Source organism: Salvia hispanica, chromosome 6, assembly GCF_029641045.1.
Source record: "Salvia hispanica isolate PSC_SH4W2 chromosome 6, Shi_PSC_v1, whole genome shotgun sequence".
Classification (NCBI taxonomy): domain Eukaryota; kingdom Viridiplantae; phylum Streptophyta; class Magnoliopsida; order Lamiales; family Lamiaceae; genus Salvia; species Salvia hispanica.
In genome coordinates, this window is record NC_142697.1 from 13,839,536 (window position 1) to 13,860,356 (window position 20,821).

The 20,821-nt window shown below is 35.6% G+C and overlaps 4 protein-coding genes across 5 annotated transcripts; 2 read left to right on the plus strand and 2 right to left on the minus strand.

The window, feature by feature from the left end:
• Nucleotides 1–2,228: 2,228 nt before the first annotated feature.
• LOC125203487 (Transport protein particle (TRAPP) component) lies at nt 2,229–5,283 on the plus strand. The gene is made up of 4 exons (XM_048101839.2): nt 2,229–2,519; nt 4,044–4,161; nt 4,241–4,469; nt 4,982–5,283. Exons 1-4 carry the CDS (start codon nt 2,368–2,370, stop codon nt 5,008–5,010), a joined length of 528 nt encoding a protein of 175 aa, XP_047957796.1. The 5' UTR covers nt 2,229–2,367; the 3' UTR covers nt 5,011–5,283.
• Nucleotides 5,284–5,733: 450 nt separating this feature from the next.
• On the minus strand, nt 5,734–10,069 carry LOC125203699 (aspartic proteinase 36-like). Of its 2 annotated transcripts, none has more exons than XM_048102110.2 (12): nt 9,706–10,069; nt 9,507–9,627; nt 8,340–8,767; nt 8,085–8,241; nt 7,922–8,004; nt 7,737–7,833; nt 7,523–7,595; nt 7,244–7,450; nt 7,035–7,159; nt 6,760–6,861; nt 6,598–6,695; nt 5,734–6,203 (listed from the first exon to the last, which is right to left on the minus strand). In XM_048102110.2, the coding sequence occupies exons 1-12, from the start codon at nt 9,957–9,959 to the stop codon at nt 6,023–6,025; spliced, it is 1,926 nt and encodes a 641-aa protein (XP_047958067.1). In that variant the 5' UTR covers nt 9,960–10,069; the 3' UTR covers nt 5,734–6,022. The 2 variants fall into 2 exon arrangements, with proteins under 2 accessions (XP_047958067.1, XP_047958066.1); XM_048102109.2 differs by having other exon boundaries at nt 7,035–7,165; nt 9,706–10,068.
• A 2,663-nt stretch (nt 10,070–12,732) lies between these two features.
• Nucleotides 12,733–16,810, minus strand: LOC125203525 (zeta-carotene desaturase, chloroplastic/chromoplastic). Its single transcript, XM_048101891.2, has 14 exons — nt 16,479–16,810; nt 16,210–16,334; nt 15,952–16,086; nt 15,718–15,790; nt 15,517–15,590; nt 15,161–15,265; nt 14,623–14,867; nt 14,443–14,530; nt 14,289–14,331; nt 14,047–14,203; nt 13,820–13,948; nt 13,668–13,740; nt 13,190–13,354; nt 12,733–12,992 (listed from the first exon to the last, which is right to left on the minus strand). Exons 1-14 carry the CDS (start codon nt 16,627–16,629, stop codon nt 12,858–12,860), a joined length of 1,698 nt encoding a protein of 565 aa, XP_047957848.1. The 5' UTR covers nt 16,630–16,810; the 3' UTR covers nt 12,733–12,857.
• Nucleotides 16,811–19,632: 2,822 nt separating this feature from the next.
• On the plus strand, nt 19,633–20,799 carry LOC125205174 (late embryogenesis abundant protein 47-like). Its single transcript, XM_048103996.2, has 3 exons — nt 19,633–19,830; nt 19,954–20,229; nt 20,312–20,799. The coding sequence occupies exons 1-3, from the start codon at nt 19,687–19,689 to the stop codon at nt 20,498–20,500; spliced, it is 609 nt and encodes a 202-aa protein (XP_047959953.1). The 5' UTR covers nt 19,633–19,686; the 3' UTR covers nt 20,501–20,799.
• Nucleotides 20,800–20,821: the final 22 nt, after the last annotated feature.

Consider the following 20,821-nt stretch of genomic DNA (forward strand, 5'->3'; position numbering starts at 1 on the left):
AATGATAATGGAAATAGACCTACGGGTCATATACAATGATAATGGACCCACGGGTCAAAGAAAATATGTAAAAAGGAGCATTCGTGGAAAGGTCAAATCAAAGAGGGACCTTCGTGGAAAGGCCAAAATGCAAAGAGGAGCCTTCGAGAAGGTCAAATCAAAGAGGGACTTTCGCGGAAAGGTCAAATAATTAAAAGGGACTTTCGGGTCGTATACAATGGAAATCCCGGATAGATACCAGGCTTGATTTGTCACAGAATAATAAACTGAACAAAATGGCATGGAGGAGTGATCAATTGCTAACTAATTAGCAATCTCAAACTAAGACTAAATCTTAACCATTAGATTAGAAGATCAAGTGGTTGAAATAATGCCACATGAATTATATTTTTAATTAAGAAAATTAATAAATAAAATTAGAGGGTATTAATGTCAATTCTCTCTCATTAAAATCATCTTAAAACTTTAAATTTACGTAACTCTCTCGATTTAAATTATTTTTTCGCAAAAAAATAATCAAATTAAAGATAATTTTATAAGGATTCCAACGAGATCTCAATTGCATGTTCCGACGACGTTCGGATGATGAAATTTTTATTTTAGTTTTCGTAAATGTTGATAACCAGATTTTATCAACAAATACATCGAAAAATCTCAATAAAACCATGTAAAAACCTCAATAAAACCATGTAAAAATCTCAATAAATATGCGTTGATATTTTATTGTACTATTGTTGATATTCTTATGTCATACTGTTGATATTTGTAATACACTGCTGATATAAAAAAACATTCATGAAAATTATCATATGATTACATAATGACGATATTACCCTTTTGTTGATACTCTGTCTACTATTTATTGAGATTCGTAAGATTTAATTTCATCCACTCATTTTAAAATCTAAGGGTGGAGATTTGGTCTTGATTTTGGATTAGGGTGCTGTAAGCATTGGAATATGACCCAATTGGCATGTGCATATGTATATGAATTTGTTTTTAATATTTGTTGGGTATTGCTACATATATTGGTTAAATAATATGTTTGATTTTTGGGTCGTGGAATTAAAGGTAAGATTTATATACACTGAGTTGTGGCTCATATAAACTACTCCCTCCGTCCCGCTTAAGATGATACGTTTTCCTTTTTAGTTTGTCCCAACTAATATGACACATTTCCTTTTTTGGTAACTTTCTCTCTCCAATTAATACACTCAACCACTTTTTCTCACTCCTATTAAAATATTCATCTTTCTTTATCTCTCTACTTTAATACTTACACCCACCTTCTCTCTCCAATTAAACACTTTAACCAATAACTCCTAAAATGTCGTGCCGGCTAAGCAATGTGTCATCTTAGCCGGGACGGAGGGAGTAATATTTTTCAGGAATAAGATATCAGTGAAATTATTCGTTGACGTGGGTCGTAGAAACTGCACGTGTTAGCAGGTTTGGCGGCTGTCGCATTTTTGCAACCTTCTCCTCCTCATCATTTTTGCATATAGATAAATATATAGTATAAAGAGTGGTGAGAGAGTCTCACTACTGTTTAGAATGTTTTGTAATACGTACTTGATAAATGTTGGTTTTTGAAATTTTATAATATGTGTGTTTTTGTACTTAATGTGTGGATTATTTCTTTTAAAATTTTATATTTATTTATAGTAAGTGCATAAGTCATAAGAGTTGGGATATGACAAGTTCCACATTAAAACTAGCCACTTTCTCTCTCCTAAAAAACGTCTCAAAACTTTTAATTCAACTCTTTAATTTAAATTGTTTTTCAAAAAAAAAAATACTCATACATACTATAGAATAATGGTAAATTTTACAAGGTATCCACAGACTGCTAATTGCATATGTTAAAACCAATAAATTTGATAATATTTTGTATTTGTTCATACATTTTCGAACAGCAGTCAACTTTATATTAATTGATACTGCTATGTCTTTTCCTAGAAATTGGTATATAATTAAACCAAGGGGTAGTATGATCGATGTATTCACAGACGTCCTAATTACACACAGAATTTGCAATGCAAAAAATGTTTGCAAAGCTAAACAAAAAAGTTCTCTCTAACATCTGTATTTGTTAACACGCAATTGACTATTTTCCGAAAATATATAAACATGATATAAACATTATTAACTTTTTTAATCTCAACATGTGAAATTAAAATATTACTACTATTAGTTTAATTTGATAGTACTACTACAAAGAAAAAACGAATAAAAAAGGATTTCCTCAGAAAAATATTGCACCAAAATCAGGGTTCCAAAATCAGAAAATCAGATCACATTTGAAAATCGAAATCTAAGCTCGATTGTTTTCGATCTATCAACACACAGAGACGCAAAGGAGAGAATATGGTGAGAGAAGTATCGGAAAGCTGTGTGGAGAGTTTGCTGGCGGAGATAGTGATGTCGTATTGCTCAGGCTTCTACGCCAACAAGCCCGAACTCGCAGCGCGGAGGATCGAAGCCATTGGCTTTCAGGTCGGTCACCAATTAAGTGAAAGGTCAGTTGATATCTTCAAGGAAATGTGATGAATTGATGTCCTAAATAGGGAATTTTCAAGGATTGTGAATTTTCAGAATTTTGAGAAGTCACCCTATTTTCGAGGGGTTTGTGCAACCTGGGTGTCGATTTCGACTTGCATTCGCGCAAGAATTCTTGAAAACTTAAATCATGAGAATGATTTTAAGCTAATATAGTTTATTATCGTTTTCGTTGAGCTTATTTCGTATACCGAAAGTGTTGGTTATAGAGCGTGAGGTGATCGTTTCAATAAGTCTATTTGCTTGAAGCAATATTCGATCACAACTTTAATACGAGCGCCTAACATCCTTCAGTGATACTACTAGTTTCATTCATATGCAGCATTAGTCCCTCTTGATAATGCCTCCCTTAGCTCCCTAGTAAGATATGACCCTAATGTATGATTCAATGTGGTCATTTATGTAAAATTTGCTTGGATAATTTTTTAATTTGAAATAGTTCGTTATCGAATGGGATCTAATCAAGTTTTCTATAGAGTAGTTCAGGTAAACCAGATTTAAAAAGGCGCCTTCGACTCTTGGTAAATTTGACTTTCTGCAATTGGTAGATAAAGATCCTATGCAGGGCATGGCCATACATATAATGGAAATATGGAATATATTCGTATATCATGGCCTCGGCCCTGGATTAAGTTTCAAATTCAGAGCTCATATATCTGTAGCCAATCTTTACAGTATGTTCACCTATAAATAGAGAGTGAATATTCTATGAGACTAAACATGTATCATGTGGCTTGTTCTCAGCCACCTGAGAATTCTGGACACATTGCTTGTTGAATAAGGTTTTGTTGTGACAATATGGTCCAGATTAGTTCTAAGACTTGAGTACCATCTTAACTTCATGTATGATATATCGTCCTTGTACATTGATGTTAATTAGTGCCCAACAGAAATTATATCTCATATAGTAATGCATAATTACTAACTATGTTTGAATGTCATTGTCTCATACAAGATGAATACCAAACACAGATTCTAATAAGGGAAGGATGTGCAATTGACAGACTGAAGTGGGATTCTGATTTCATGGCTAATTCATTATAAACCAAAAGATGTATAGGGGTGGAGCAAATTGTTTTTGAGACATACAACTATTCTGCATCATCTGAACATTGCAATAGGATTGATATTTAACTGTAATAAATGCATGATATATTGATACTTGATAGAAAATGTTGGATGCTTAACAGATTTAGGGGGGAAGACTCAAATTAGCATTTTTCCTGCGGCATATCAGTTTTCTTATCTGTCATGCATCTGACTACTTTAGTGTATGATAATTTTTCACTTCACACGCTGAGTTAAGATCATTATTTATCTTAACTCGGTTCGCATTTCTGTCGACTAGTCATTTCCGTGTTATGGTTTTTCTTTCTTTTGGGTTCAGCACAACAAAGTCCCTTTTGAGCGAGAACTTTCTTATCCAAATACAGAATGTTTTGATTTACATATTTTCATCCTCAGCCTTTCAATTTCGCACTTAGGTACACAATGGATCGACCAAGGTTCACCGATAACCTGGAGGCCATCAAATTTATCTGTAAGGACTTTTGGTCCGAACTCTTCAAGAAACAGATAGATAACTTAAAGACAAATCATAGAGTAAGTACCAGAATTTGAACACAGCTTCATATTACCCTAATGCAAAAATTGGTGACATAAACCCTAATTTTTCTCTCAGGGTACTTTTGTATTGCAAGATAATCGATTTCGATGGCTAGCACATATGTCTATTGACCCATCAGTTCAAGCATCTGGCAATATTCAAGATCCTTCAGCAATGGCGGAAAACAAATCAGCTCAGGCTACTGGAATGCACCTATACTTTCCTTGTGGAATTATAAGAGGAACACTTTCAAACTTGGGAATAGAATGTGCAGTTTCTGCAGATATATCCAACCTCCCAGCATGTGAGCTTAATACCTTAATTACATTAATAGTTTTAGCTATATATAGAGGGAGAATTTAATTGTTACATGGATGCTTGTGCTTAAATGATGAAGTTGTGCCATTTATTACCTTTACTTATCAAAAACATTTGTGCACTATATTCCAAAAAACTCCTGAAGGTTTAGTGTTTCACACTTCCTGGACATGATGCACATTGTCAAGCCCTCACCCTGTGATGCACTCTGCCAGGCCTTCCTCTAGCCCCCTATAATCCTCCAGTCGTTGTGTTGGTCTATCTGATGTTCAATCCATCTTGCCCTCTGTTGTCTTATCTTCTTTTCTTTTGTGTTTCTTTGAAGAATCACGCAATAACTGGTTATAACACCTGACCTCCCAGACTACTGTTGCACAATGCCTTTATATGTTGCATTTTGCTCTTTGGGGAAAGTTTTTCTGTATTGCATGAAGCCAAACATAGTCACACTTGACATTTCTGTGATTTTCTAAAATTGTATGCTTTCTCTTCATGCAGGTTCTTTCGTTATCCGAATCAAAGCCTGATAGTCCATCATAAAGGGCCGGAGATGCTGGTTGATTCTGTGTTAAAACTTTTTTTTTTCATTCTTACAGTTGGAGATCATAATCTCTAGTATACCACCTACCGCATGACTAAGTTGTCGTATTTACTCGATTGATTTAGAAAACTGGTTATTTCAATCTGCTGTGCTTTTATTACCAGACTTTTGGTTTTGTAAAGTCTACAGCTGTGAAATTTTGCACAGATGCGTACGGATCTTTGAAACTTCCATGTTAATAATAACTTTTTTTCCTGCTTTTTTTGGGCAATGGACCAGGCCTGCTCTTATGTCCTAACATATTCGATTAATGGAATTGGAAGAAATTATAATTCTAATAGATAACTTATGGAGTACTATCTCTTTCTCTATTCATTCCGGATTCTCTTGTTCATCTTGCTTGATTAATCTTAACAAATATAACGAGTTGGGGAGCTTTGGAATTTGATTATTCTGAAAAAGGAATTTACCATGACGCAGTATTACTTTGATCGGTATGTTGGGGACCGGTTACGCTCATTTATGAAATACAAGTATTGCTCAGTGTGTGTGTGTGTTGGGCTAGTGTTTATTTACCAATAAAAAAATTAACCATGTAAATTTAAGTCTACTAAGGGAAACATTCAAGTGCGGAAGAGGATGAAGAATCAGAAGGGGCAGTTCCATATAAAAGAACTCAACAGTTAATCAAATGACATGCCATCGGAAATGTTTTTCAACATTACTTATTCATAGATGCTGTGGTCCTGTATAAAAATGTTCCTGTCACTAAACATTCTAAATTTATAAAAACAAGAATTCACCGTAATGGCAGTGGTTTCTGTGATGAAATTCTGCTATACACAGACATGGACACATCGCAAGGGTGTTGCTGCCTTCAATTTCTAAGCTACAATTTCACCTTATAATGAATCCCATTGCTACAGAGCAAAACGAATCAGAGGTACTGGAGTACTAGTCAGTAGCACAAGCTGAGTATCAAACCAAAATTCACTTCTCTAGTTCTGCAAAGGCTGGAGTTCCTGCTCTGCTACAACCGAATCAACCGGTTTGTACGGGACTTCAGCCTGGCTCTGCTTCCTCCTCCAGATAAACCATCCCCCAGATGCCACTAGTCCAATTACAACCACTACAGAAAATGCTATGACCAAAGCCAAGTAATGCTGTTTCCACCATGTCCTAGACAAATGCAATCATGCTCATATTTAATAACAAAACTTTGATTATAAGATTCTGATAGTCTTACATGATGAAAACAAGTATGGCAAAATGAATGATACCACTTAGTATTATTAATACATAGTCCTAAATATATTATTGTTCCACAAAATAATAAAAACTTAAAAATTTTTGAAATACACGCAATAAGAAAAACTTGAAAGCGCATATATGAGTGAATGTAATCATATTTCAGTACATAGATAGGAAAATACTATCATCCACTAAAGACAAGAAAACCTTCCTTGGCAATTTATAGGAAAAAAAATTGCTGGAGCCTAAATTTTCCTTAGCAAAAAAGGAATTGTTATGCCTAGCATCAAATGAAAAACAATAAAAGAACATTTTAATTTACCTCTCAGGTGGTGGCTCCATGCTCCATCCAGACAATTTGTAGCTTCCAAAACTATCAGGGAGATGCAACTCATTTCCACTCAACCTAGATAAAATTTTCTAACAAAAGATAAAAAGATGTTAATCTAAACGGACCTTGTAACCAAAATGATGAAAATCTTACCATAGCGGTACTATTGGAGATATAATCATCAGATTGTGCTGGATAAATAGCCCATTTTAACAGTGTCTCATTCACCCCAGCAGTGTAGTTCGTCAACTGAACCTGTTATTGCACACATCTCAAAGGTAAGTCACAATGTGAATGTCGCTGGGTTAAAATGCAAAGAATATTGTAGTGCAACAAAAGTCCAATTTTAAAAAGAAAACAGAAAATCAAACTCAGTAACTGTACTCCGTATTAAATTCCAAACATATCAGCAATTTGTATTGATCTACCTGAGAGGGCTTAACGTCTAAATCCTTTCCAATTGACTGAACAAGTTCCGGGATGTGAGGCTTCAGCTCCGTGTAGTTGATGGTCAACAACATAGAGAATTTTATAAAGCCAATTTTAACATCTCCTGCACCTTAAGGATACCAAATGTAAAAGTTATTAAACCATTCTAGTTTGGCTCACACAACGCAAAAATAGTAACATATTAAACCTGGAGTTTGGGGTTGAGGCGGTCCAGATGGGGCAAGTTTAGGAGCCATGCCCGTGGTTGAGTTCACCCCATCCGTGTCGGAAGGAAGAGGTGGTGAGGCAGGCGATAAGTGAAGTCTCTCCCATAACTCGGAGCAATTGGTTTTCCAGAAACCAACCTTTTCATGCTCACGGTCATATGTTACAAGTGTGTTTCGGACAATTATACCTGCCATAAGAAGAGATAAGATATCCATCCTTCAACTTTCAAATTTTGACCAAAAGATAAACCAGACAGTACCTCCCAAAAGAGTGGTTGACTCCTTTCCATTCTGGAAGATCCCAAGACAGTATGCACCATGGACCTTCGAGTGCTGTATTTCACAAGAACAAGAATCAGTGACCATAAAATCTGACTCTACTTAAATGCTAAGCACAGCGAATATATTATGTTATTGATTGTGCATCACAGTACTAAAAAGGATATGGGGATAACATGAAGAAAATGACTTTACCCTGAACAGATAATTTTCGGGGGCCAACAACAGCTTTTGTCCATTACCAAATACCATTTCAGCGGATGGAAAAGCTTTTGAAAGTTGTGCAGCATCACTGGAGCAATATTGACATTTAACATCACAAATATAAGTAACAGGAAACTTATACTATATAGCCAATTCCACAACAAAAATCATATTACCTTCCAGCGCCTGAGAAGCAGATATCATTATAGTTAGGGTCAGGCCCTTGTATTCTTTTGAGGGATTGGGTTTCCTTCAAAATCTACATGCAAAAATGGGAGATTAGCTAAGACATGTCTCTTAGGACTTCTAAAAGCAGTATAATCCACAAATGAATATTACAGCTGCTTTAAAGGCCTCAAATGCAGCTTGTGGAAGATAAGCATAGGTTGTGCCACTATCCAGAACAGTTCCATGTTTGCCATCAAAAACCTTGGGATTTAGGGGCAGCTTTTTCCCAGCAACACGAATCTCATTCAGCTCTATATTGTAATATGGACTGTTGCCATCCCGAAACTAGAGTAAATGTGTGAGATCTATCAAGTGTACTTGTTAGGATAGAGCCTAACACTCAGTTGTAAGTCTTCCGAAGCGTACCTGCGAACAGGGTCGGAATTTGAAAAAACCATCTCCTTAGGGGAGGAAATTCCTCCAAGAACCATTGAACCACCACCCACATCCATTCCACCATAGCATAACGAGAATGAATCACTGATTACACCTTTCTCAACAAGCTGATCCACGATACTAAGATCTCCACGACCTAAACCCATTATCCCATCAGCATGTTGGCTGTAAAGATCCCCTGTTTCCATATTCTCACATCCAAAAGTAGCTCGTTGCGGTTGTAGATCACTTAGATTGCCAAATGATATTATGTCTACTCCCAAGACCCCACTGCTCGAACTCATTTCAGCATATTGTCTTTCATAAATACATTGTTCTCTATCAGTATCGCAAGTGCAATCAATGTTGCACTTTAGAGGTTCATATGTGATTGACGATTCCGGTTGGAACTTCGGATCCTATTAAAAGAAAGAGAATCTCAATAAAATTGGGTGAAAGAATACGAAAGGTGTAATGTAGATTACTTGTTCATAAGAAAGTGATATAAGTACTGTAAACAGAAAAGACAGAGTCACCCATAATAGTATGGATTATACCTAAAGCACTACTGAATCATTAAGTAAGAAAAAAGAAGGTAGTCCTTACCCAAAATTAAAAGAGAGGAAAATAGTGTACACCAAACTGAAAATACACATGATAAAGTGCACTGATTTCACACAAACAGACCTATATGCTCCTCAATCTAGTGAAGCTATGATTTTCTCCCCCCTTTCTCTTTCAAGTCGGCTACACCTTAGAGTATATACCACATAGTAAGAGCTACTCATCCGCTCCCTCTGTCCATTTTGTGTTAATTGATGGGAGCATAATTCAATTCATCAGGTTGATCTCAATGGATACGATATTAACAAATCAATGTTGGCCTTTAAATATTTGAATCGATGCATAGTACAGGGAAAAACAGAATACCGCAACAGTATTATTCTCACCCTTACTCTGCAAGTTGACACACATTAATTACCAGCTATAACGACCACCTAAAGTTTTGATTGGTATAAATTAAGGTAATTACCAGATTTATTTCCCACAATACAATAAAACGATTAAAATTCGAAAGTAAATAAGAGAGCGCTGCAATCGAGGAAATTTTCAATCGCAAAACAAAGAAGAAAAGAAAGGAATTAGAGAGAAGAGAACCTGATGCTTTCCACACTGTTCACAAGTGGAGCAAGGAACATAAGTAACAGTACTGCCAGTATCAACTATGAGGGCGAAACGCTGCGGCGGAGTCCCGATCCAGAGGCGAGTGGTGTAATAGCTGCATCAGAGATATCCGAGATCGGATCTGGCATGGCAAGAGAAAATGTGAAATTGAAAGAGAGAAGAAGACGCAAACCCGTTAAGGAGGAGATCGTCATGGAGAGGCATGCGAGCATTGGGGATGGTGCTTGCGTGGAGATGGCGTCGGGTGAAAAAGTGATCCTTGAGGGCGTGCTGCTTGAAAAAGAGGGGCAGGATCATGGCGTTGCCTGTGGTACTGGTGTTATTGAGAAACGTAAGCGAATGGTAATCCGGAGAATTGGATCGAAATACAGCGGCGGAGACGGCGGTGGTGAAGAAGAGGATGGCGAGAGTCAGTACCCAAGCCATTATGTGAGGCTGGGGCGGGGCCACCGTCGATCGGAGAGAGGGGAAGATTCAGGTGAAGTTAAAATGGAAGAGATTTTGTGGAGTTATTTTCTTTTCAAGCTCACTTTTATTATATGTGTGCTCGAATTATAATAAAGACTTTTATACGGAGTAGTAGTATTTTTTCATTTAAATGATGCATATATGTACCATGTGGAATTTAAACATTATCTTTATTTACTCAACAATGACATACTAAAATTTGAAAACTACCCCACATATTTTCTACAATCATCTACAATCATAAAATCAAATCTATAATATGGATCTTAAATGTGTCCATTATCAATCATCTTCACCAACGTTATTTCTTTGCTTGTTTGACATCGATGATATTCATTTTCAATCTCGATTTCTTTACTTTTCGATGTATTCACTGACCAATGTCGAATTCTTCACATTGATATTCAAAATAAATCTCCAATTCTCGATCTTCATCAAATCGCAATTTGATGGACGTGGGTATCCACAGATACCCAATCCAAAAATTTCGGGTATCTGATCCCGAATTTTTCAAAATCTAGTACCCGATATCCGATTCCGATTTTGATTTCGGGTACCTGGATACCCGACTCGAGTATCCAGTTCGAAATAATCGGGCATCCAGTCCCAATTTCAATTTCGATTTTGACTTTTTTTTTAAATATTAACTATAAACTTTTAAAAATACAAACAAGTAGTTCGCATTAATACAAACTTGAAGTAATATTTAAGAGAAAATAACTACAAACTTTTAAAAATTCAAAATTCATAAGTTACCAATCACAATTATCCTAATATTTAATTACTTAAATTTTTAAAAATTAGAATTAATACATTATTTTAAAACCCTATGACTATGAGCATATAGAAATTAGAATATAAAGCGGACAGTTGGGTACTTGGGATTGTAAATAAGTAAGAATATCATCAGTCAATATTACCTACGAAAATTAGGATAAATACATTATTCATTGGTTTTTTAAAAATATTGGGTAATTCGGGTAACCCGATATCCAAAAATCCAAAATTCTGAATACTCGATCCCGATCTAAAACTCGATTTTTTGGATTTCGGGTATCCAATTATCCGACTTTTTCGGATTTTAATATCGGATATCCAATACTCGATATCCTTTTGTCAGGCCTAGACATGGGTTATAATTTATTACTTTGTTTTTTATTAATATGTATTTAATACGATTTTTATTAACACTAAAATAAAAAATAAAATTGTAAATTAATATGTATCATTTCCATGATTAGCTTCAAAATAATGCAGCACAAATCTCATATACTTTCCCGTTCATAGATTTTAAAGGTTGTTTTGATTAATTAAAAAAAATAGTATTAAACTAAGAAAGTAAATAAATAAAGAGAAGATCAAATAAGCAAGGAAATCCTATGTTTCTGATTTCTTAACTCTCCTGCATTTCTAATTAGTTAGTACAATGTTTATCTGTCTCAAACAATACTAGGACGATCACAAATATAATCATAAACCTCATTTTAAGTTCATTTATATTAGGGCTGAAAATTTCAACACGACACGATAACGATAGTCCAACACAAGCATGCACAAAAAGTGTTTGGATCAATTCTTATTGGGTTGATGTCCTTATAGGGTTGATCAGTGAAAAACATGATAATTTCAGGTTGATTTGGGTTGGATTGATAAACCCTTGTGGGAATTATGTTCAAAATAAAATATGTCCAATATAAAATAAACTTGATAAACCCTAGTGGAGAATTATGTCTACTTTAGTTTTCTTGAATCCCTGTCTTGCTTTGCATTCTTGATCTCAGAGCTCCCACATGATTTGTGAATGTATTGAAGAATAAAAATATGGTGTTGAATGTTGATCCTTGAAATCTGGGCCATAAATTCTTATAATTTATACTCCTCGTAACATGGAAGGTAATTTTTAGATCGCTTCAGTTCATACAAGCATGATGAATTGATGTGTTGAGCTTTCGTCATTTAACAGTTTAGCCTAGTGATACGAGTCTAGATTACGACTAAAAAGAAAACTCTCGGGCCTAGAGCAAAAGAACCTACGAATACCACTTTGTTGCGACTGCACTTTGCATAGGAGAGTTTGAAAAAACGTGACTAATATGAGATTAAAGAAGATGGAATAGAAAGAGGATGAAGATGATGCCACATGCTGCAACCTAACTTAAATCCTTAGCTCGGAGATATAGATGATGCAATGAGATAACTCAATTCGAAAGGATTGAGTGGGAGTTAAACAACAATACCATAATATCATAAGTAATAGTAAATTCTCACATCATCAGTTGTTCTAACACTGGAAGCTATTAAAAGAGTTATATGGTGCCATGCATGAAGACATGCATCGCAAAGAGTCTAGATTTAGCATTTCTCAACACCTCCTCGGACATGTATCAATTAGGTCAATTTAAGATCATTTATTTTTGTGTATGTGTATGAAATAAAACAATTTCAAAATAACCTTCCATATTATAACTAAATCAATCTATGACCTAATTGATATCTAAAAATAATCTTCCTATGTATTAGAATTTGGTATTTTTTTTAACAATATCCTATATTTATAAATTTCTTCACAATTTATACATCTACTGATCTACATTTAACAAGTTATATATATGTGGACCTCAATCCTACTCCTTTTTCTCTATTTCTTTTATAATTAAGTAAGCAAAATTAGTTGGGGTTACTTACACTCTATTGTTGAAAATAATTTTCGGAAAACACAAATTGGAAAGCGTTAAAAGTAATAAAGAAGAAGTATATATTGAGGTAGGAACCTTGGATTCTTCAACCCAATGCCATAAAAATAAATAAAAATCATTCAACTCTGGTCTATTAGCAAAATGGTATTTATGGGGGAGTTCAGACAAGTGTTAGCTCCTCCGATGTGACTGCAAGAGCATTCCGTAGCGCCACCAGCTCTTCTCCTGCGTCGCATATGTAGGCCGACGCTTGTCTACCCGACAGGGTCGCTCCTTCCATGCTATCGATGTAATCCTGTTACACAATATCAGATCCATCAAAGTTATGATTGTAAACAAGCCAAACTACTCCCATCTCAACTAGGTGAAAACCTTAAGCTCAACACTAGCTAGCTCGTGAGCAGCCTCGTTAAGTGAACTAGGTACAATATGCCAAATTTATCAAACAGTAGCATGAACGCAAAACCGATCTGTAAAATGGAAGAGGCTAACCTGTTTAGTGTAGGAGCCAGCCAGGAAGAAGTTCTTGATTGGTGTCTTCTGGTCTGGTCGAAATGGATCCTTACCTGGCCCTTCTCGATACAACGACTGTGCAATTTTTACAACAGACGACCAGGTAACCTCCAGACCTTGTGAAGAAGGGAAGAGCTCCAAAACCTGATGTCGACAAATCATTATCAGCAGGGGCAACATGATAACAAATATTGGTCATGGCTTACCAAAATAACTCAAATTAAAGCTTTAGGAAACAATTCTGATATGTCATAAAGCATAAAAGACACTCTAGAGGTTAAAAATCTAAAAATAAGTATAATCAGAGTTTGGAGAGGTCACTTTAGTTGCCAGTTGAAAAATCATAAACCAGTTGCTAAAAACATAGCGCTTTATCCTCGCAATAGTCAACAGTTTCATCTACTAGACTAGTAGTGTTTCTCTAAAGAGCCAAGCAGTGGAATTAAGGCAAGCCTACCTGCTTTGATACTCTCCGTATGATTTCCTCATTCGGTAGACGCATGTAAGGGTCCCCAGGAGTAAGTACACATCTATTAACAGACAACATAGTGAGCCAATGCAGAAACCATACAGAAAAGACACAACTCGAGGTAAGTAGCATTCTCTTACTGAAGCAAGGAGCCTTGGCCCTCGAGGTAATAATTCTCTGGTGATGAGAGGGCAAGGTCTGCAAAACATGAGAAATCTGCATCCGGAGTGTAAAGTAGGTTGTCCAGGCCTGCAGCTTGCCTCAATTGCCTGACCATCTAAGAGTTAATAGTTTGACAGAAAAACAGAAGCTATTTGAGGAAATGAAACTATGACTGTCGTAAAATTAGATGCAAGACAACGCTCACCTTGCACGTTCTAAGTCCCTTAGCTCTGTAACCCAACCATTATATCGCAGTTGCACTGTAACAACGGGTACTCCCACCAATTTATAAATATTGTCAAAGAATTTCGAGTCCCTCCAACTTTGGGGAAGTAATCTTTTAATTCCGGGGACATCACAAGCTGCAAGCACAAAAGCTTCCTCAGTTTATCCAGCAAGAAGAAAAAAAGAGAAAAGAGAAACGATGGCATGTTCATGATCACTGACCTGCTACATAAACATCAGCTTTTATGATTTGCTTTTGAGTAGCCTGAATTACGAAAGACAAGCTGATTAGAAATCAAGCCGGGCGAGCACTATAAACTCACACCAACAGGTTAGGACAGGGTGAAAAATAAATTGTCTGAATAGATGTGTGAACCTTGGACATGGCTAGCCCCTTTACATATACACTTCCATCAGCAGCTTTATCGTATAGGATTTCTCTGCATCCCCACCTCATATGGAACCTAAGATGGGAAACAATAAAAAGAAATTAATCTGTCAACCAACCCAAGAACTGTAGGTACATATATAACAACCAGTATGTATTTGTGGTCACCTGCCACCCTTTGCCAAGATATAGTCTTTGATAGGACCACTCAAATAAACATCTGGAGAACCTTTAAGCATGCGAAGTAGGGAGGCCTCGGTTTTAGTAGCAAAAAGTGAAAATATAGTGAGCATACAGCGTGCACTAATATTATCACAGTCGATGAATCCCAGGGCATAAGCAACAGGATCCCACATCTTCTGGATGCTCTTGCGAGTACCCCCTTTAGACATGAACCAGTCCGAGAAGCTAATCTGTTGTAGTATAAAACAAAGCAATTACTAAAAGCCAATATACCAATGAGAGGATAAATTACATATAACTACATAAAATTATAAAACAAAGTATACATAACCCTTTCAGATTCTGCTTCGCTGACCCGGAGTGAAATAGGCTTATATCACAAAATGAATAATTATTCTACTCTCGTGGTTCATATTTTATTCCATCTAAAAACCATAATCTTGTGCTCCTACTCTTGACATACAACTTTCTCACAAACTTCACAGATAAAATAGGAAAGAGGCTAAGGAGAGAGAACACGAACATTATCCAGATCCCGTATGTCCCGCATAGCTCCATCTGGATCAACAAGAGCCCTTACAACTGGACTAAGGGCAAGTGCCAGTGCGTTTCTTGCTTTATCATAAGGCTGCACATAACAGGGGAAACACATTATTCTTTAACTGCAAAGACAACAACATCCAGAAACCATAGCTTTTTCCTTAAACTGCCTACTGTCAGTATAAATATAGCTTAAATCTGAAAGCTCTGTTCACCAAGACAAGTAATCGTGATCAGAGCTAAAAACAACATAGTTGAGATACCACTATGCCACATAATGCTAAACTATAATATTGTTCCTTCAGTGAAACAGACAGAGATGCAGCAAGCACTGGGTACCTCGAGCTGATTGGTCGTCAAGAATGCGCTAATTCCATGAAGTGGCGCTCCAATTGGTAAGCGGAAATCAAGTTCTGCAATTGGAGATGCAATGAAATCAAACATGTGGTGTTTTATATGATTGCACAACCCTCCAATTGCAAGTGTGTTTTTGCTCAAAATATGAACTGACTGCTTATTTATTAATTGCATTCATCATACCGCCAATTTCACCGCCTTTGTTGACAAAAGTGTGAGTATGATCCTTCACAAGCAGATTTTTCTCACCTCCAACCTGTGAAAATGTTGGTAACAAATAATCAGACCATCACATAAAACATGATTGTCTATTCCCTAACCTATTTCTGATCTCAGGAAGGTTCACTTCAGATGCAGTTATGCAACCTATATCTAATCAAACTCGTTCCGCAAGAAAATCGAGAAAGTTGGTTTTACCTTTTTCAATAAACGAAACAGATTGTTGTAGCATCCAAAGAAAACGTGCAGTCCCATTTCAATATGATTACCCTTTTTGTCAACATAAGAACCAACTTTTCCACCAATGAAAGACCTCGAGTCATATATATCCACCTGCATTTGTATCCATAGCTCATAAAATGATACACACAGCTATATTCCATTAAAACAGAATTACGTATCTGCCTACCAACTAAATACTCCCATGTTGATTATCAACGCAACAAGTTAATTTACCTCATGGCCTTGGTCCAAAAGCTCCACTGCAGTCGACATGCCAGCAAGCCCAGCTCCGATAATCGCCACTTTTAGCTTCGGGCCGCGGTAATGCTCAGGTTCTGGTGGAAATAAACCTTTTGGAGCTACAAGGCAAAGAATCAAAATGAGAGTAACATCATCAAAAAACTACGAGAAAAACTAGAATCAAGCAACAAAAATTCAACTTGATAAAACCTCCGAAATTCGAAACCAATTCTGAAAGCGATCAGCAGCTCAATTTCACCTACCATTAGTTCTCATGTCGGAGACATTGGAGTCCAAATCAGAGCGGATTGTGACCCTGCGGACTCTATTGAGCTGTTTAGCAGATGATCCGATACGGAAACCGGAGCGGTTCCCATTTGCCGGAAGGCAAAGAGAAGCGGAAGAAGCAGCCATGCACCACACCAACTTCTTCTTCTGCTGCTGCGGATTGAATTAGTATTCACAAATAGGAGTAGAGAATTGATATAGAATGGAAGGAGGAGTGATGAATGGTTATTTGTAGGTGGAATCCGAAGAGACGAAGATGCTGATGGTGAAATTTGTCTGTATTCAAGGCCGAATTGTTAGAGCTCTGTTATTTGCTGTTGCGTTGTGTATGAGTATCTGTGTATTTATTTTTCATTTTTCTTGGTGGAACTGATTTTTTTGTCTGTTTTCTGCACCGCCGTGACTTTTTCCGTTTATTTGGGAAGGACAATTTAACGGTCAACTGCGATGCATAATAGCTCACCCTCCCCTAGAGCAGTTTATGATCCTTCCCAAGGTTTATAATTAATTGATATACTACAAATCACATTTACAATTTTCTTTTACAAATTTGAAAATTGTGCCTTGTAAATATGGAGTATAATTTTGTTTTAAAATGAATTAAATATTATATTGAATTTGTGAGTATTTTTATATATAATTTTCAATATCTCAACATTTTATAGCACTAATTAAAATTTCCTTCTCTCATGAATTCTAAAATGCGTTTCTGTTCTTTAATTTTTAATATAAAATAGTAATACTACTGAATATTTACAAAATAGGAGTAATAAATTTTCTCAAAATCCAACATCTTAATAAATTCTCAAATTTGAAAAAATCATTCGAATTTTAAATGGATCATGCATGTTGACACAAGTATACTATATAGTACTATGTATCTTCATCTACTATAAGTTTTAGTGATGGATAATGTGGATTTGAATGTAAAATTAGTGAGATAAAAGAGAGATGGCTAGAGATTTTAAAAAAAATAATTGAATTATTAGTGGAAATAGGCAAGAGAGAAAAAATAAGACTAATTTTCATAAAAAGAATAGTGTAATAAATTCTTTATTAAGATAATCCTGTATGATAAATGAATTTCAATTTCTTAGTAGTCGTATTAGTTTTTTTAGATAAGTTCTGAACAATCATTAATTTGTTGCCCCTAAAAGTTACACCAAGCAATAAATTCACTCAGAGTAGTAAACTTATGATGTACTGTAATTGAGACTCTTTTTATATGTGAGCCCAAAAATTTACTCCAGAGTCTCATTTTTAAGTGGCGCGAATTTTAAGAAATGTTAAGAAAAGTGGGTGAAAGAAAGTTAGTGGAATAGGGGTCCCACTTTTATATATTAGTTTTAAATGATATGTGAATAGAATGAGTTAGTGGAATGTGTGGTCTCTTTATCATTTATGGTAATTATGAACCGAGACTCTTATTCGTGGACGGACCAAAATGAAAAAATAAGACTTTTATTTGTGGACGGAGGGAGTATTTGATTAGAAGGAGAAATAGAAATAGAAAGACGACATTTGCTAAAAAAAATAAATTTCTAGGGAGTATTCTATTTCTAGGGTTTGGTGTAAACATTATAGGCTTCCCATACTATGTTTGATTTATTTAAACTTAAAAACTTAGTATATGCTGTAATCAAACTCAGCCAGTCAGCTAAATTTGTCATCTGTAATCGAATTAGGATTCGCATACTTCCGCACCAAGGTTTAAATTAGAGTTTATGAGTGGAGTAGTATTTTGTTAAACGTTTGCTACTATTATTGTAGTATAATTTAATTTTCAACTAAACTTAATTAATATAATTAGAATTTTATAATTAGGACGAACAACCTTGCATCCAATTATCCAAGAGTGTATGCAATATGCAAATACATATGGACGCTAATACAACCTAATTACTAACAAAATTTATATTGTTAATTTGTAATAGTAAGTAAAATTATATAACGAAGAAGAATAAATTATGGAAGCAAAAAATTAAATAGTACTGTATTAAAATCCTGTAATAGTGGCTAATAAATTTTACGATAGTCGTTATTTGTATTTTAATAAAACCATATTAATCTATAATGAGTAAAGGAGTATGTAAATTGTTCGAATTTTATCTCTGTCTGCATAGTATAATTAATAGCGTAGCTACTAGTATAGAATTTTATTTGTTTGACCTTTTATTTAACATAATGATCCTGAGCCGTCAAAGATAGCCTAGTACCTATGCAGCTAATATATATCTACGGGTGAACCTTCGATTTTCAGTTTAATTTATTGTTCGAATCAAAATGAAAAATTAGATTTTTATGAAAATTAAAATCGAATTGAACTTATTCAAAAAATGAACTAAAATCAAAATCCAAACTATATTAAACCAATCCAATATAAAAAAATATATCATATCCAATTTCAAGAATAAAATTAATTCGAAATAACACAAATCATCCAATATTAATCAATATTATATCATATCCAATTTCAAGCATAAAAATAATACTCCTAGAGAAAGTATACAGTAGGTTTGTGCTGAATCACAAACAAGCTTAACAAAGTTCGCTACATGAATCTTCCAATTCTAGAGAAATGTTATGATTAGTTCTTAATAAATTATAATATCCACCATTAGACAATACTATTGTTTGTTTGGGAATGTCCACTATCCTCTAATCCACCACATGCACCAACAATGCAAAATTGCTGCACTTTCCGAAAGTAATGCGCCAATATAAACAGATAGTTAAAAAAATAGTTCCCACCTGAAAAAAAATTGTTTGGGAATATGATTTTTTTTTTAATTACTAAAATGTCTTGGTTTTTCAATAATTAGCCCGTTAATCTAAAGATAATCCATTACGAAAAAAGTGAATGTTTAATATGATTTTCACTATCGAGTGATTTCTTTCCAATTTCTATATTGAGAAATTCAGTGATAATTTACATGTACTATACATATATTCCTCCCAAGATTATTTATTTCCATTGAATTTTTGGGCCATACACTCTCTCCTTCATTTCCCACCAAAAAAAAAAACTAAAATGACTATTGATAGAACATATACATAGTTGGAGGTTTCCTCACCTCAAAAGACACCCTTATAACCAACTTGTACATGCAGCCATGCAAATTGTATATATATGTTGGTATCGAAAGAATCACATTCCAAAATTGAGGAAGAAAATTTGAAAAGATGAACCAAGAACAACCAAGCAAGCATGTTTCAGACACAATTAGGGAATTGAATGCTCAAGAAGCGGCCACCCATCCTCAAACCTCCTCTCCTAATGCTCATAGCAATGTCGTCGCTAGCCAGAAAGAACCTGTTGGCGTTCAGGTACTAATTATTTTTTTTGGTAAAGCAAGCAGACTAAGCCTGAAGCGTTCAGGTATTATTTACCAATTATGCCAATACTTTTGTTTTCAAAATTACTATAAGAATCCAAATTTGCTATTCAAGGGGATCAAGGAGATCGAATCAAGCCCACTAGGGTCACGGACAGAGCAACGAGGGGAAATCACCATCGGTGAAGCACTCGAGGCAACTGCTCTCACGGCCGGCCACCGCCCTGTTGACTACAGCGACGCTGCCGCCATACAGGCTGCTGAGGTCAGGGCCACCGGCCGTACCAATATAGTACCGGGTGGTGTCGCTGCGGCTGCTCAATCTGCTGCTACTCGCAATGCTCGGTTGCCTAACGATGAGGAGAAGACCAAGCTCGGAGAGATTCTTTTGGTCCCTCCTCTTTCACTCTCATCAAATCAAATAATACTTCTACAATGAAATAAAATTACATATAATAATGCATTGCATGCAGGATGCGAGTTCAAAGCTACCGTCGGACAAGCCGGTGACACGCAGAGATGCAGAGGGAGTGATCGGCGCTGAGCTGAGGAACGATCCTAACCTATGCACCCGCCCAGGTGGCGTAGCGGCCTCCATCGCCGCTGCGGCCAGGCTTAACCAGACAAATGCTTCCAATAATAATCAAAACAAAACCAACTAGTAAAACACAACTTCTAATTTAGCCATCATTTACAAATTGCAGGTGGCCTTAATATGAGACAAAGATCATAGTTGGTTTTCTTTCAAGGGATTGTGTATATATTTATTGTTATTATTTTTAGTTTCGCTTTATTTGATATATGTAGTGTATATACACGCCATCCTTGGCTTGTTCTTCTTCCTTTGTTCATCACTAGTGTTTTCAAGTTTGTATAATTCAACATTTTTCTATGTATTGACTAATTGTCATTGTACTTATTATGTATAGTTGAATAAGAAATTGTTTTTGTCTTCTGCTTAGTAGTACTGTTTATGAGCTTTT